General features: G+C 41.9%; 1 protein-coding gene across 3 annotated transcripts in view; it reads left to right on the top strand.

The window, feature by feature from the left end:
• ANTXR2 (ANTXR cell adhesion molecule 2) overlaps positions 1 to 13,347 on the top strand; it is a 174,804-nt gene that overhangs the window by 70,059 nt on the left and 91,398 nt on the right. For 2 of the 3 annotated variants that reach the window (XM_048847486.2, XM_048847488.2), the window contains exons 12-13: positions 2,716 to 2,794; positions 9,515 to 9,610. In XM_048847486.2, the coding sequence (XP_048703443.2) occupies positions 2,716 to 2,794; positions 9,515 to 9,610 (175 nt within the window). The remainder of the gene's footprint in view (positions 1 to 2,715; positions 2,795 to 9,514; positions 9,611 to 13,347) is intronic. The other variant, XM_048847489.2, reaches the window with a different exon arrangement.

Genomic DNA, 13,347 nt, shown 5'->3' with positions numbered 1-13,347 from the left:
AAGTCAGCCACCGTCTCATTTCAATAGAAGTCCCCTCAGTTTTGTAAATGTCTGTGTAGGAAGCCAAAGTCAATCTTAGGGTGATGAGTGAAACAGATTGACTCACTCATGAAGACTGGGGATGTTGACTTGATCTCTGCTGACTGGCCTCTGATCCTGAGTTAGGTTGATTGGGTTCTCTCTTATTAAAATTTTGTCATTGATAAACACTGTCACTAGACCCTCAGCTGATGTGCCAAAATAAATTAAGATGTACTTCATTTTTTCCCTCAAATAGTAAGACTAACAGTACTTATATAGTGCTGTATGTAATCAAAACGCTGTACAAAAATGAACTAATCAATCTGCACAACCTCTCAGGTGAGGTAGGTATGGTAAATGTTGTTCTCCCTGTTTTATTGATGCTGAAAGGTGAAATGGCTCACTCAAGGTCACCCACCACAGCTTTGATTAGAATTTAGGGCATTGTGAGATTTACTTCATTAATGCTTGGGAAAAGCTTTGAGACCAACGGATGGTATACACTGTAAAAGGGAAAAGCATTCATGAATTAATAATTATTTTAATTACTGCTACCAAAAAGTTCAGTAAATGTTGAAGAGGCAAATTGTCTGTTATGCTCATGAAACATAACAGAAATTAAAGTTGTTTCATGGGTGTGTAAATAAGCAAAATCTGGCCTGGAGTCTGTATGTTTTATAGCACACGTCTCTGTGGAACTAGTGCTTTAAATGGGCAAACAAAGCGAAAGGGAAAAAATGAAACACGGTGATATGGACGGATAATCTTTTCTCTTGGCATTTGTGCTCAGTTAAAAATTCACAAGTCAGAAAGGGCTTCCCTGTGCTGAGGATACACATGAGCACTTATAGGTTGAATTCTGCTCTCAGTTACATCTGTGCAACCCCACTAGGGTTACAAGGCTGTAAAAGGACCTGATCCAAGTCACTGAAGTCAACAGGAAGACTCACATTAACTTCAAGTGGGCTTTGGATCAGCGTAGTGGAGAACAAAATTTGGCTCTGTATTTTAATGTCATAGCTGGCATTTAGGATGGGCAAACTTCAAAAAGTTCAGGGGGGTAATTCAGATAAACATCTGGAGTTTCTCTGATCACCTGTCAGGAATTTGGGCCAGTTTCAACAAAACACTAAACAAATGCTTTACTTTAAGCATGTGCCTACTCATCAGAACACTTAGGGTGATATCCTGCCCCACTGAAGTCTATGGATATTTTGCTATTTACTTCAGAGGAGTCAGGATTTCATCTTTGTGCTTAAATGTAATTGCATGCTTAATTGATAAGTCAGGGTTTTGTCTCCATACATTTATCCAAATCTTAACCAAATTCATATGTGATATTGAAATCCTGCTTGGAAATCCTCATAGGCTTTCCCATGAAACTCCTAGCGTTGTCTCTGGTTTGGATCAGAAATAGTGTAAGAATTGAGTATTTCAGTAGTTTTTTTCCTAGACTTGTCTAGAATTGTGATGTATGGGGCAAAGGGAGGGGAGGAGGGATAGCTCGGTGGTTTGAGCATTGGCCTGCTAAACCCAGGGTTGTGAATTCAGTCCTTGAGGGAGCCATTTAGGGATCTGGGGCAAAAATTGGGGATTGGTCCTGCTCTGAGCAGGGGGTTGGACTCCATGATCTCCTGAGGTCCCATCCAACCCTGAGATTCTATGATTCTATGAAAGTGTAGAAAATTGGAAGGGGATGAGAAACAAAAATTATCCAGACTTTTCACTTGCATAATATAAAGAAAGATATTGGGGATTTTTATTTTATAGCACAGACCATTTAAAAAAATAAATTGAGTGGTAGAAGCAACTTAATACCTTTTTACTAAAATCTGAAACAGAAACCAGCTGAGACAAATTAGTTAAGAGTTTCAAATTCAATATTGACTAAAATGCTTGTGCCAGAATAAAAAATGGTATCTATGAAGAGCAGTATAAATGATTAATCATTTTAGTCCAATGAGATCTATATTTCAAAACATACATACATATTGTGAGCTTTCTGAATCATATGAAACAAAGACAGAGAAGTTTGAGTCCTTTCTGTTTAATATTCACCATATATCATTTTCTTTTAGGATTAATTTGAAAAATGTAAACTACTTAATATTTGTATAACTGTAATATCAGTGTGCTATTTATAGAAAGTCTTGGCCACTTATAAATAGCCAGCATTGTTAGCCTGCTGGTTGCATATTGCTAGATATATTTTTATTGAACAGGGTTTACAGTATTATTTGTAACAGTAAAACCCTAAAAAAGTATGATCGAAGAGGAGTTAATATTTTATAATTAGGTAGGTCTATTTACCAAGGATATCAAACTGGTCTTCAAATATTAACCCCTGTGAGGTAGTTAACTATTAATATGTCCATTTTACTGTTGGGTAAACTGAGACACAAAAAATGAAGTGCCAATTACCAAACTTTGGTTACTAGAGTTAGACAGCTAAATCTATATCCTAATTGAATGGCTAAAAATACTGGCAAATTGTAAGGAGTCAGGACTATCTATAAACAGTAATACAACATGTTAGCTTTAGAGATGTCCACATCTTGTCTCTCATTCTCCTGGTCTACCACGCTTCCTGCTCTATTTTAATGGAACCTGACTGATGCAAGATTCCTGTATTATAAGATTAATGTGTATATGCTGTGATTCATGTATATTTGTTTGGCTTTTTTTAATTTCCAGGACACTAGAAGTTTTGGTGAGTTTGAATGAAGGACAATCTTTGATCTCCAGCTCATTAACAATCACTGCTTCGGAATGTGTAAGTCTATGACTGACAGCATTTCATGTAGATGTTGAAATTGTGAGACTTACCGTTTTATCCTTGCATAACTTTTTGGGTGGGAGAATCTCTAATCAGAGCAGAGCCTATTAATAATGTGTGAAAAGGCATAGCCGTGAAACCGTACTTAAGCACAGATGCATATATCTTCTAAATCATGAAGTGTTGTGAAATGCATGTTTATGTTCTTCATTTTATTTTTGTGCACACAAGCAAGCTTTGCTGATTGGATGTGCTTAATGAAACGATTGGTATTTGGCAGATTTTTCTGCAGTTATAGTATGTGAAATGACTTATTTATTATTGCCCATTAAGGTGGCAGACAACTATATTTAGTTAGCATTCCAGTCTACATAGGGTTGCCAACTTTCTAACTGCTGAAAACTGGACACCCCTGCCCTGCCTCTTCCCCAAGGCCATGCCCCTGCCCCGTCTCTTCCATGAGTCCATGCCACCTGACCCTCACTCTTCCCCCAAGGCCCCACCTCGTGCCTCTGCTCTTCTCCTTGAGGCCCTGCCCTCTTCTTGCTCTCCAATCCTAGGAAGTTGATGTGATGGAGCAAGTTAGCGCTGATTCATGAGACTTAGATCAGCATGAGAAGTTTAAAAGAAGTGTGTGTTCTTTGTCTTTTGGAAAACCTTTTTTCTTATACTTGATTCCTTTCTACAACAAAACTCCACAGAAAAATCATGTAGAGAAACCCTCTAGCCTTAGAAGCGTTCATTAAATGTCTCACCTGTTCTGTAGGTAGGCTTTCCACACGCACCTTCTCAGGGACTTCTTTATTTTTAAAAGAGAAAACTGATTGCATGCTCAAATGAAGCAAACCTAATGAACAGATTCAGTGTGGTATCTGTTTACAATTGTGTCCTAGTACGTAGGGCTTGTCTATATTAGAAAAGTTGTACAGTCTTAACTAAATTAATTGGAAGTCTGTACAGTTAAATAGGTGATACTCCCTAATGTAGATGCACTTAAACCCATTTAATCCTTGTTTAGCATGTACTAGTAAATTACTAAATTAAAATAAGCTAATTTAAGTGAAAGTTAAACAGGTTTAAGTGCATCTACATTAAGGGAGAAGTACCACCATCACTAATATCCAAAAACAAAGTTTAAAAATCTTCCTATAACTTGGTTAAAAATCCATCCTGCCTCCTTTGTTTGAATTATTAGATACCAAATGGTACAGAAATGTGAGTTTTTTCTTGCGGCGAGGGCGAATGAGACGTTCCACAAACTTAGAAAAGGAAAGTTTCAGCTGTATAAACAAGAATGCCTTGCTAAAACGTATCCCAAGATAATGCCAAACAAACCTGGCAGCATTTGTAATTCTGCTATAAAATGCAGCAAGCCATTTGCCAGGCTGCTGCTAGCTAGCTGTCCCTTTTTCCATAGTCCTAATCATCTTGTTTCTGTTTTAGAATCTCTAAATTTGGTCCTTTTTTGGGGGGAGGGGGCTTTTGGCATATTATACACAGTAAGATTTGTTTTGTAGAAATTAAGTCTTTTTAGGTGTCTAAATAGTTCTTTGGAAAGCTGGCAAGTGACTTTTGGCTGGTTAAGAAAGTATTTTATTTTAAAATCAGACTTATTTTTAAAATTGTCACTAAAATAAGCATCTGAGAATATTGTTTGAATAGAAATGTACTAATACACACCCTTGATAACTCACAAAAAAGTAGTCTTGCCCAAAGGTGTGAGGGGGCAGTAACTGGCATTGAGGGGTTCTGGGATTGTAGAGGCACTAACTCAGATTGAGGGGGAATGATGTGGGGGGGCACTAGGATTTTGGGAGAGCAGTAAGTGTCATTCAGGAGGTGTCAGGGGTATGGAGGGAGCAGTAACTGGCATTGATAGGGTGTGGGGGGGAGGACTAACTGGAACTGATGGGACATCCTAAGTGGCAGAGAGGGGTTGCTGGAGTTGGGGCACCACCAACTGGCAGCAGGGGGGTGTTGGTATGTCTGTGTGATGGGGAGAGGCGGTAAGAGGCATCGGGGGGGGGGGCGTGCTGTGTGTGCGGGAAGAGGCAATAATGGGTGGGGGGGAAGCACTGTGTGCAGGGTGGGGGTCAGTCTCCAGAGCGGGAAAATTGGGGCACAGTGGGGGGTGTGTGTGGGGGGGGGAGACAGGATCCACCCCCTTCTCCCCGCCCAGCAGTGGCAGTACCTGGTACCTACCTTTCCACTGGAGAGGCTGGAGCCGGGTCTGGGAGCCAGCCAGTTTTCCCTATCAGCAGCGGCAGCTGAGTAGCTGCTGCTCTTCCTGCCCTCTCAGCCGGGAGGCTGATCGCGGTTACTCTGGTAACTGGACTTTTAGTGTCCGGTCAGCTGTGCTGACCGGATATTGCCAGGACTCCTTTTCGACTGGATTTTCCGGTTGAAAACTGGACACCTGCCAACATTAAGTCTTTGCATGATTCTGTGCAAAAGGAATGTTACCATATGTTACCATACCATAATGTTATGCTAAATTTCCAGATAACATACAAAACATCTTTTTCACTAATGCATGATTAACTGGTTCTCCTCAACCCCGACATAGACTGTCTATAAAGAGCTTCCCTCCTTTTCCATCACCATTGCTTCTGTATTGCTAACTACTTCAGAAACTGCTGAAGACAGACCCAGGCAGAGAGCTATTTGTAGAGGGGAAAGCCAAGGAAACCTCCCTTCCCCTCTGGACAGTGTCTTTGCTGCCTCTCAGCATTCCCTAACTTGCCAGTTAAGGAATGTATGTTTTCAATATGTACAGTGCATATGGTTTTCCTATAGCTATACATTATTATATGCGAAATGTATTACAACATATTATTTACTACAGTCTGCTGCTGCAGCTCTGAGGCCTTTGGATGACTTCCCCCACCCTTTAGGGACCTGCCTTCACTACAAGTATAGTTGTATCAGAGGATCTAGTTAGGATACAATTGTCCACTGACTCAGTTACAACTTGGTTCCAGTTTATAGTGTAGATGGGTCCATAGTGGTGATATAAAGCTAGAAGTTGTATAGATGGAACCTCAAGACTTTAGCCCAGTTACGGAAAACCCTAACCCTAAAGCATGCCCGTACTGTGGCTTTACTTTCAGGTCGGTAAAAAAATGAGACTGTGTGTTCTGCTATTCGTTGTGTGCGGGCATGCCCGGTTCCGACTGAAATCGGTAGGAGTTGTGAACACACAAAGGGCAGAATTGGCCATTTGTGTTTGTTAAAGGGAGAGAAAAGGAATATAAATAATATTCATGACGTGCAAAATATAGACGAGTTCCCCAGGAACCTGGTCACTCTGTACTTCCAATGACCCCACTTTTTAACCTATCGTTTTGTGTGGTTTTCCAACAACAGATTGTTGTTCACAGGGAATTAACCTGGAGAAGCCAAGCTTATTTTTCCCCAACCCTTTTAAAATTGCAAATATGGATAATTTTGGGGGGTTGATGTCAACACCAACTCAGGTTTTATGATTTGGGGTGGGGAGTCTGAATGACACTAGAATTGAGGCAGCTCACCAAACCTAAGACACTTAGATGAATCCATTTGTAGCCTATTTCCACCTGATGTCATGATGTTGTATCAATGGATGATGATGATGCAACATCTTGAATTAATGACATAAGGATACAGGAGGATGCTCTGTCATGACACCTGATATACTACTCTTCCCTTTTTCTTCATCCTTTCAGAAGGGTGAGTGGGCCACAACATGCTGAAACTATGAATTTACCATGACCACATATAAATCTGCATGCTGACAGTGCAAACAAACTTAAAAAAATACAGCGTCAGTGCAAAACAAATCATACTCAATCATGTTATTCCTCTGCTCTGTTCATGGCAAAACCTTAACCCATTTTGTTTCTCTGTGGTTAAAAGTTTCAAGTAGCAGGAAGCAGAATAACTACGGAAGTGAACTGACAGGAAATCCAGCACTGCTTCTGCTCATCCTTTCTTCTTCTTTTTTTTTTTCTTTGTAAACCCTCATGTCATGTGTTGTGCAGAGAAGGAAGGGCCGCACAAGGAGAACTGTTGTTTCCGTAGTAGCAGATGGGCAACTGCATAGAAATGGGTCACAGCTAGAACACTGAGCTAATTCTAATGGCAGGGCAGCTGATGGCTAAGTTGCAGCCTTCCACAGCAAACTGAAGTTGCTGTAGAGAAAAACAAACAAGAGGTGTTGCAGCGAGGCATGGGCATTATTTACGTGTGATACCATCTTAAATGATCACTGAACATTTACACATTATTAGTCATCATTTGAGTAGGGCTTGATTCTCCTGTCATTGACACCGGTATAACTTCACTGACTGCAGTACAATAACTCCTACTTTACTCAGGCTTGAGAGGAGAATCATGCTGTGTCCTTTGCCCTTTTGTTTTTTTTTGGTCCCCATATGAAATGTGAACAGGTCTCATTCACACAAAACACATCCCTGATTTCCCCTTAATGTTGTTCCAGATCAGCATGCTGTGGAGCACGCTATACCAGGGTTTAGAAAAGGTGTGCAGAGGATGTGGGTTTGAGGCTTTTAGCCTCTGGGCCACTTCTGTTCTCATTAAACCACATTCTTCCTTAAAAATAAGCTTAGAGGTGCAGTCTAAGCCTTTGTGAGAGTCACCATTCACGCTCATCGTAAAAAACATAGTGACAAAAGGGCTGACTGTTAACTTGATAGGAGGCTAAGCATAATCCCTCTCTGTGTGCCTCTGAGAGTGTGGCTCGTTAAGAGCCTCATGGCACAATTAGCCTATGCCCAAGTGGCACCAGTTAGCCTTCGGCCATCTTTGCTAGCATGCATGAGCCAAAGCAGTGACTTTGTGTGACTTGTAGGACCTTGTGAGACAATCTAAGTTTACAAGTCTCAGTGGAGTATCTGTCTATTGAGAGAGACAAGATGGGTGAGGTAATACCTTTTATTGGACCAACAGTTATGGCTCTTTAAAATTCCACCTGTCCCTTTGGGTTAGGAGGAAACTTCTAGTTATCCCATAACTGTCTACTCTAGGCTTCTTTGCATCTTCCTCTGCAGCAGCTGGTATTTGCCACGGTCAGAGACATGACACTGAACCTGATAGACCACCAGTCACATCCAGGCCGGCAGTTCTTATGTTTTGTCCCCTGCAGGGCAAGATGAGCATTCAGACTTCAGGACTAGAATTAAATCTTTATTTTTGGAATACCAAACACCATGGTATAGGAGCCCTATATATAGGGCCCTACCAAATTCACAGCCATGAAAAACATGTCACGGACCATGAAATCTGGTCTCCCCCCCTGTGAAATCTGGTCTTTTCTGTGCTTTTACCCGATACTACACAGATTTCGTGGGGGAGACCAGCGTTTCTCACATCGGGGATCCTGACCCGAAAGGGAGTTGTAAGGGGGTCGCGAGGTTATTTTAGAGGGTTTGTAGTGTTGCCACCCTTGCTTCTGCGCTGCCTGGAGAGCAGCAGCTGTTGGCCGGGCGCCCGGCTGTGAAGGCAGCGCCCCTCCAGTAGCAGCAGGGCAGAAGTAAGGGTGGCCATAGCATGCCACCCTCACTGCTGGTGGTGGCGACTCTGCCTTCCGAGCTGGGCTCCCGTCCAGCAGCCACAGCTCTCCATCTGCCCAGCTCGGAAGGCAGCGCTTCCCCCAGCACAGAAGTAAGGGTAGCAGTACCGCATCCCCCCCACAACTCCTGTTTGGGTCAGGACCCCTACGATTACAACATTGTGAAATTTCAGTTTTAACTAGCAAAAATTATTAAATTTATGATTTTTAAGATCCTATGACCATGAAATTGACCAAAATGGACCGTGAATTTGGTAGGGCCCTACCTATACACCCCTTCTGGGATTCTACTTTCTTCTTCTCTTTCCTATCAATGGTTGCAGACTGCATTGATGATCAGGCAAACAGCTTTCCTTAGGCAGCTCTTAATGTAATCCTTTAAAGTCATTAGTCACTGGATGCTTGGTGTACCTGTACCAGTGACTTTTTTTCCCCTTCCATATTAGGCCTGATTCTCCTCTCACTTATGCCAGTTTCACATCAGTATAACTCCATTGACTTTGTGGAGTTACTCCTGACTTACACTGGAGTAAGTGAGAGGAGAATCAGGCCCATTATCTTCCAAGCATGATTTGTGTAGTCTGGAACACAGGTCCATAAAATGGCACAGGTACGTGCTGTTTCAGTGTTCTTTGTTTTACAGTTCAAAGTTTTGTGGCCCATCATATTCTGTATTGATGCTCTGTCCAGTCCTTTAAAATAGCTTACGCACCTGAGTTTCTCCAAAACAAAGAATATGTAAGGAACTGGGGAACATATACATTCGCTTTTAATCTCCCTTCTGCCCTGTTTTGTAGTCGACACACATCATTCATTTTATCACACAGCTTTTTAAAAGCATCCTGGTTTACCAGGTACATTCCTCGGCTCACAGAAGAGGAGGGAACTAAACATACAAGGGGTCAGAGGAGCTAACTAGGGGTGAATTTGGCCCAGAGTGGGCCTGATACTATAGGCTTCATAAAGAGTTTTGTCTGAGTAAGATCTGTAGAAGGAGGATCCAGCAAGTAGGAATCCTCTGTATGTGAATCAATATGTAACTGTGTTGGGTCGGGGGCGGGGAAGGAAGAGATAAAAACATTTATTAATGAGATAGAAATTGTTAACATCATCCAGTGACTGTCTTTTCCCTTCTTGTTTCTCCATAGTCGAATGGCATAGCTGCCCTTATTGCCATTCTTGTGCTGTTACTTTTGGTGGCTATTGGTCTTTTATGGTGGTTCTGGCCTCTTTGTTGCAAAGTGGTAAGTAAAAAAATGTAAATGGCTCATTCGGACATATGACCTATAACGGTCACCAAACTCTTGTTGGGAAATATAGATTCTTTTTCATAGATGTTTCTGGAAAGCAAGTGGTAGAGCAGCACAGTAGCTGTAGAGAATGGATAAAGTACAAGAGTGTATATAATATATCAGACATAGGTTTGGGGTATCTTTATCAGTGGTCTATTGTAAGCCACAGAAGAGGTCAGTCTAATAACAGTGAAGTAACTGTTTTCCTTAATGACTGGTTTCAGAGTAGCAGCCGTGTTAGTCTGTAAAAAGAAAAGGAGGACTTGTGGCACCTTAGAGACTAACCAATTTATTATAAATTTTATTGTAAATTGGTTAGTCTCTAAGGTGCCACAAGTCCTCCTTTTCTTTTTGTTTTCTTTAAAGCATTTGCTGCTTTGACAGAAACGTAAGCACAGATGAACCAGGATAGGAAGATTCGGGTCTCTCAATTTGGCTTTTACCCAAGTGCCATATTCCTGTAAAATCTTTGATAAAAGCTGTTCCTCTATTATTTTAAAGTTGCAGGCTATAATGGTGTGCAGATGTTTCTTCTGAAATCAAGGACTATTTTAAAAGCACTAGCACTAAAATTGATATTTGTAGTCCATTATGGACTCTCAAGTTGCAAATCCTTTATTCTCTTATTAATCCCTTGCAAAAAATGAAATTGCCATCCTGTCTATATTACATCAACTTTCATCTGAATAATGAACGTTCTTTATCCTTCTAGCAGCAGTCAACAATGGTGCTTCAATTCCCCTCCTCCCCCTACCCCCTCCATTATTGGCAGGAGTTTGAGATTGGTGGAGTTTGATGAGATGGCAATTTCTTCCAACCTGGCACTGTATTCCGTCTACCCAGATTTGTCACAGGGGCGGTCTCCTGGGAGTTGGGGCAGTGAAATATCTTCCCTCTTCTTAAATGTTCCAAGGCTGTTACTGGAGCACTGAGGATGCAGTAATTCCCATGGCTAACCGGAAGCAGGTTGTGAGGACGAGAGGGCCTCAAAACTGGCATGGAGGTACGGGGCCTCAGCCTTCCGCGGATCCCCCATGTTCTGTGGTTTCCAAGAGCAGAGCCAATGGCCCTTCTCTAATGGGAAAAATCCCTCCTCTGTCCCACTCTTCACAGGATTGTCCCAAGACATCTCCAGGAGGATATCTTTGGGTCATGTTCTTTAGACTCATAGATGTTAAGGTCAGAAGGGACCAGTGTGATCATCTAGTCTGACCTCCTACACATTGCGGGCCACAGAACCTCAGCTACCCACTTCTGTAATAGAACCATAGCCTCTGGCTGAGTTACTGAAAACCTCAAATCATGGTTTAAAGACTTCAAGTTACAGAGAATTCACCATTTACACTGGTTTAAAGCTGCAAGTGACCCATGCTGCAGAGGAAGGTGAAATACCCTCAGGGTCTCTGCCAGTCCGACCAGGGTGTGGTTTTAGGGTCTAGTGCTACAGTAGTGCTGAGTTCTGAATACTCAGTGAACTTCTTACCAAATACTGACACTTCAATAGTTTTTGGTTTGATAGCCATATCCTTACATTAGAGAGTCAAGGCGGGTGAGGTAATATCTTTTATTGGCCCAACTTCTGTTCTGAAAGACAAGCATTCAAGCTTACACAGAGCTCTTCTTCAGGTATGGGAAATGTACTCAAAGTGTCACAGCTAAACACAAGGTGGATAGTTTAGCATAGGTAGTTAATGCATATTTTGAGGGGCTGGTCAAGGTGAGGTGTCCCATTAATACCTCTTCATTCCTTGGGGTTTGGGGGGGAGAGCTGTGTGTGTTTGGGGGGTGGTTAAGTGGCTTATAGATTGTTGTAATAAGCCATAAATCCAGTGTTACTATTCAGTCCTATTGAGCTCCAAAGCTCATCTTTTGAAGATGTTGTACAGGTTTCCTTTGAGAATGAGAAAAGAGAGGTCAGATACAGAGTGATCTCTTTATGAAAAGTGTTCACCCACAGGGGATATGGTGTTTTCGTCTTGTATCATTTTTCTGTGTGAGTGTCATTTTCACCTATATAGTAGTGTCAAGGTTCCTTCCCCACTCTGAACTATAGAGTATAGATGTGGGGACCTGCATGAAAGACCCGCTAAGCTTATTCTTACCAGCTTAGGTTAAAAACTTCCCCAAGGTACAAACTTTGCCTTGTCCTTGAACCCTATGCTGCCACCACCAAGCGTGTTAAACATTGAACAGGGAAAGAGCCCACTTGGAGACGTCTTCCCCCAAAATATCCCCCCAACCCCTACACCCCCTTTCCTGGGGAAGGCTTGATAAAAATCCTCACCAATTTGTACAGGTGAACACAGACCCAAACCCTTGGATCTTAAGAACAATGAAAAATCAATCAGGTTCTTAAAAGAAGAACTTTAATTAAAGAAAAGGTAAAAGAATCACCTCTGTAAAATCAGGATGGTAGATACCTTACAGGGTAATCTGATTCAAAACATAGAGAATCCCTCTAGGCAAAACCTTAAGTTACAAAAAGACACAAAAACAGGAATATACATTCCCTCCAGCACAGCTTATTTACCAGCCATGAAACAAAAGGAAATCTAACGCATTTCTAGTTAGTAAGTAATTTAGCTAACAGAAGTTCTGAGACTGCATTCCTGATCTGTTCCTGGCAAAAGCATCACACAGACAGACAGACCCTTTGTTTCCCCCCTCTCCAGCTTTGAAAGAATCTTGTCCCCTCATTGGTCATTTTGGTCAGCTGCAAGGGAGGTTATCTTAGTTTCTTAACCCTTTACAGGTGAAAGGGTTTTGCCTCTGGCCAGGAGGGATTTTATAGCACTGTATACAGAAAGGTGGTTACCCTTCCCTTTATTTTTATGACAAGTGGTCATTGAGGCATTTAGTGCACTGGATGAGGTACGCCACATAATAGGCATGTGTAGTACCCATGTATCTTGAAAGGGGTGCTGTGAGGGGTGTTGATCATCATAGCAGTGGAGATGTGTGTCCAGGTTTTGCATCTGTTGTTCTGGCATGGTGTGGTGCAGCTCTGAGTTGGTGTGTCCTGTCTGTGGGGAGCTTGCTTCTGATAAGATCTTGGAGAGGTTCAGGGGGAGGGGACTGTTTGAAGTTCAGAAGAGCGGGTTCAGGGAAGATTTCTTTCAGGATGTAGTCCCCATCTGGTATGGGTTTTAGTTTGCTACCTCACATGGATTCCAGTGTGGGATGGTAGGGGATGACTAGGGGTGTGCAGGTGGAGGGAGTTTTATTTCGGTATTCTAAATTGAAGTTGTGATGGAAATCTTTGATGGAGTTTGGAGCATGTCTGGAATATTCCTGTTCAGAGGATGAAAATATCATTGGTATAGCTCAGATATCTCATTGGTTTTGTGGTGTATTTGTCCAGAGATTCCTTTTCAAGGTGGCCCATAAAGAGGCTGGCATATTGGGTAGCCATCCTATTACCCGTGGCTGTTCCCATGGTTTGGACTAAGTGTTTGTTATTGAATGTAAAATTGTTATGAGTGAGGATGAGTTTGACGATGTGTTTTGGGTGGATATCTGTGGATTGTCCATTGTCTTGTAAATATTTGAGGTAGACAGCGATGCTGTCATTGTGAAGGATGTTGTTGTTTAGTGAAGTGACATCCATGTGGCAAAGATGATGTTCTGAGGGAGGTTGTTAATTTTGTGGAGATTCTGGAGGAAGTTGATTGTCTTGGAGGAAGCTGGTC

The sequence above is a fragment of the Caretta caretta genome, chromosome 4 (genome assembly GCF_965140235.1).
Source record: "Caretta caretta isolate rCarCar2 chromosome 4, rCarCar1.hap1, whole genome shotgun sequence".
Taxonomy (NCBI): domain Eukaryota; kingdom Metazoa; phylum Chordata; order Testudines; family Cheloniidae; genus Caretta; species Caretta caretta.
The sequence above is the reverse complement of the archived record's forward strand: the minus strand, read 5'-3'. Positions and strand labels throughout refer to the sequence as shown.